Source organism: Trachymyrmex septentrionalis, unplaced genomic scaffold (genome assembly GCF_001594115.1).
Source record: "Trachymyrmex septentrionalis isolate Tsep2-gDNA-1 unplaced genomic scaffold, Tsep1.0 scaffold30, whole genome shotgun sequence".
Classification (NCBI taxonomy): domain Eukaryota; kingdom Metazoa; phylum Arthropoda; class Insecta; order Hymenoptera; family Formicidae; genus Trachymyrmex; species Trachymyrmex septentrionalis.
This window is the reverse complement of record NW_017305463.1, coordinates 967,515-969,634: the sequence shown is the minus strand read 5'-3', so window position 1 is coordinate 969,634 and position 2,120 is coordinate 967,515. Positions and strand designations below refer to the sequence as shown.

Here is a 2,120-nt window from a genome sequence, read left to right as displayed (position 1 = left end):
TGAAATGATTTGTGCTGCATATGGAGAGAACGCTGTAAGTCATGCAACATGCAAAAGGTGGTATCAAAAGTTTCGCCAAGGAGATTTCAGTCTTAAAGATGAATCGCGTGCTGGACGCCCTGAAAAGATTGAAACGGACGAATTGCAAGCACTGCTGGATATAAACTCTGCGCAAACTGAAAAGGAGCTTGCAGAACAGCTTGGCGTTACGCAGCAAGCCATTTCCGTACGATTGTTTTTAAATAAAGATTGAATTTTACAAAAAAAAGCTCAGAACTTTTTTGTACACCTAATATATATACACACGGTCCCGTAAGTTTTGCTGAGCGCTTTTGCGCAGATAGAGCGGACTAAATTAAATCTACAAGTCCTCTTTTTGCAATTTTTGCAATAATTAACGAGATATTAATTACTAAAAATCGCTGAATATTAATTTTCAATGACTTTTTGCTCAAATATTATCAATTTTACAGAAAAACAGTGAGAGACAAAAATTGTTTGTTTTTCTTTTCATAAAGTTCAAAATTTTTTAATACCATATTTTTTTATATTAGTGAAAATAAAAAATGCCTTACTAAAAAGTTGATCAAAAATTCTGAAAAAATTCTTAGAGTTCTAAGAGAAGAAAATTAATGATTTTTATCTCTTGCAGTTTTTCTGTGAAGGTGATAGTACCTGAGTGAAAAATTATTGAAGACCAATATTCGGCAATTTTTATATATTGCTTATCGGAAAACATCGGGAATGTAAAAAAATCATGATAAAAAGTCATAAAGTTAATGTTATCACTATTATCAATAAAAAATTCATTAATAAAGTTTATTAATAAAAAATTGTTAACTGAGACATTATATAAATATCCCGGAAATTACACAGCAAATGTTTTTGTTGCTTAAACAAATATAATTTAGAGGAGCATTTTCAAGCGATTAACGAACGACAAATAATCCGATACAAAATAATTGTTTGGTTCTGAATTACAGTTTTAATAAATATCCTGTTTAGAGAAGCTCCTTCTAATGACCTTGAACTTGACATATGTTGTCAAAGTCATGACTCTAAATGACCTCCAACAAGTTTTAGCCGTCGCTCGTTACTCGTTAAAAGGTTATTAACAAAAAAAAGTTATAATATTAAATTTATAATATTAATATTAAAGTTATAATATTAAAAAATATTCTTTACCCTTCCTTGCTTATGTAATAATTTTTCACGCGAAACGACTTTTACTCCATCTCCCTCCTCCTGCTTAGGGGCGCACGACTTCCACATGTGAAACAATTCCCACCCATCGACACTTTAAGTAGCTCTTTATTATGACATGTAATTTGTACATTTCGGAACTTTTTTATTTTAGCCGAGAAATAGTCCTAACTTTACATCCTTCTTTAACATTACGACATACTTTTTGACCAGCGCAGCAAATAAACGTCCAACCAACGATGAATACTGGCATAGTCAAGGACATGGCTGTGATACGGCTGAAATACTTGATAAAAAAAAATATAAACATCACGCCGATACAAGCACCGACATTCAATGTACCACCGATAATGCCGATTTCGGTACTGTTAGCATTTAAGATGTTTCGAAGAATTTCCCCGGCGCTAGAATTCCATCCCATTGTGACACCAAGAGCGAAACCGCCGAGAGAAGCTAAATTTTTAAATAACAAAAATCAATATTTTATTGTAAATATGCACTTAAAAAAGTTATATTAGCTCTGAAAGTGAATTCAAATATATATCAAATATGAATATATATATTCAAATATATTCAAATGTGTGTGAATACAATTTATGTCTTACTATTATTTTTCCCTTTTTTTAATATATTCAACTTCTTAATATACTATTTTTCTTAATATATTGTTATTAATATATTATGAAACAATTCAATGCTCGAATTCGAATTACGTGTAATATATTTCTAAACATTATACGCGTACAATAATAAAATATAATTCTAATAATTTTTTCTCACTTGTTGCATTACATCATGTACGTGACGGTATATGTACGAGGGTCGTTTGAAAAGTCCGTGCAAAGTCACTGCTGATGGCACTACTGGCGCGTATCAAGGTTAGATTTAGTTAGTAGCATCTCTTGGAGGAACACACA

The 2,120-nt window shown here is 31.2% G+C and overlaps 1 protein-coding gene across 1 annotated transcript in view; it reads right to left on the bottom strand.

Moving 5' to 3' along the window:
- LOC108749579 (facilitated trehalose transporter Tret1-like) overlaps positions 1-2,120 on the bottom strand; it is an 84,321-nt gene that overhangs the window by 80,700 nt on the left and 1,501 nt on the right. The window contains exon 2 of the mRNA XM_018488361.1: positions 1,406-1,656. Coding sequence (XP_018343863.1) covers positions 1,406-1,656 — 251 coding nt within the window. The remainder of the gene's footprint in view (positions 1-1,405; positions 1,657-2,120) is intronic.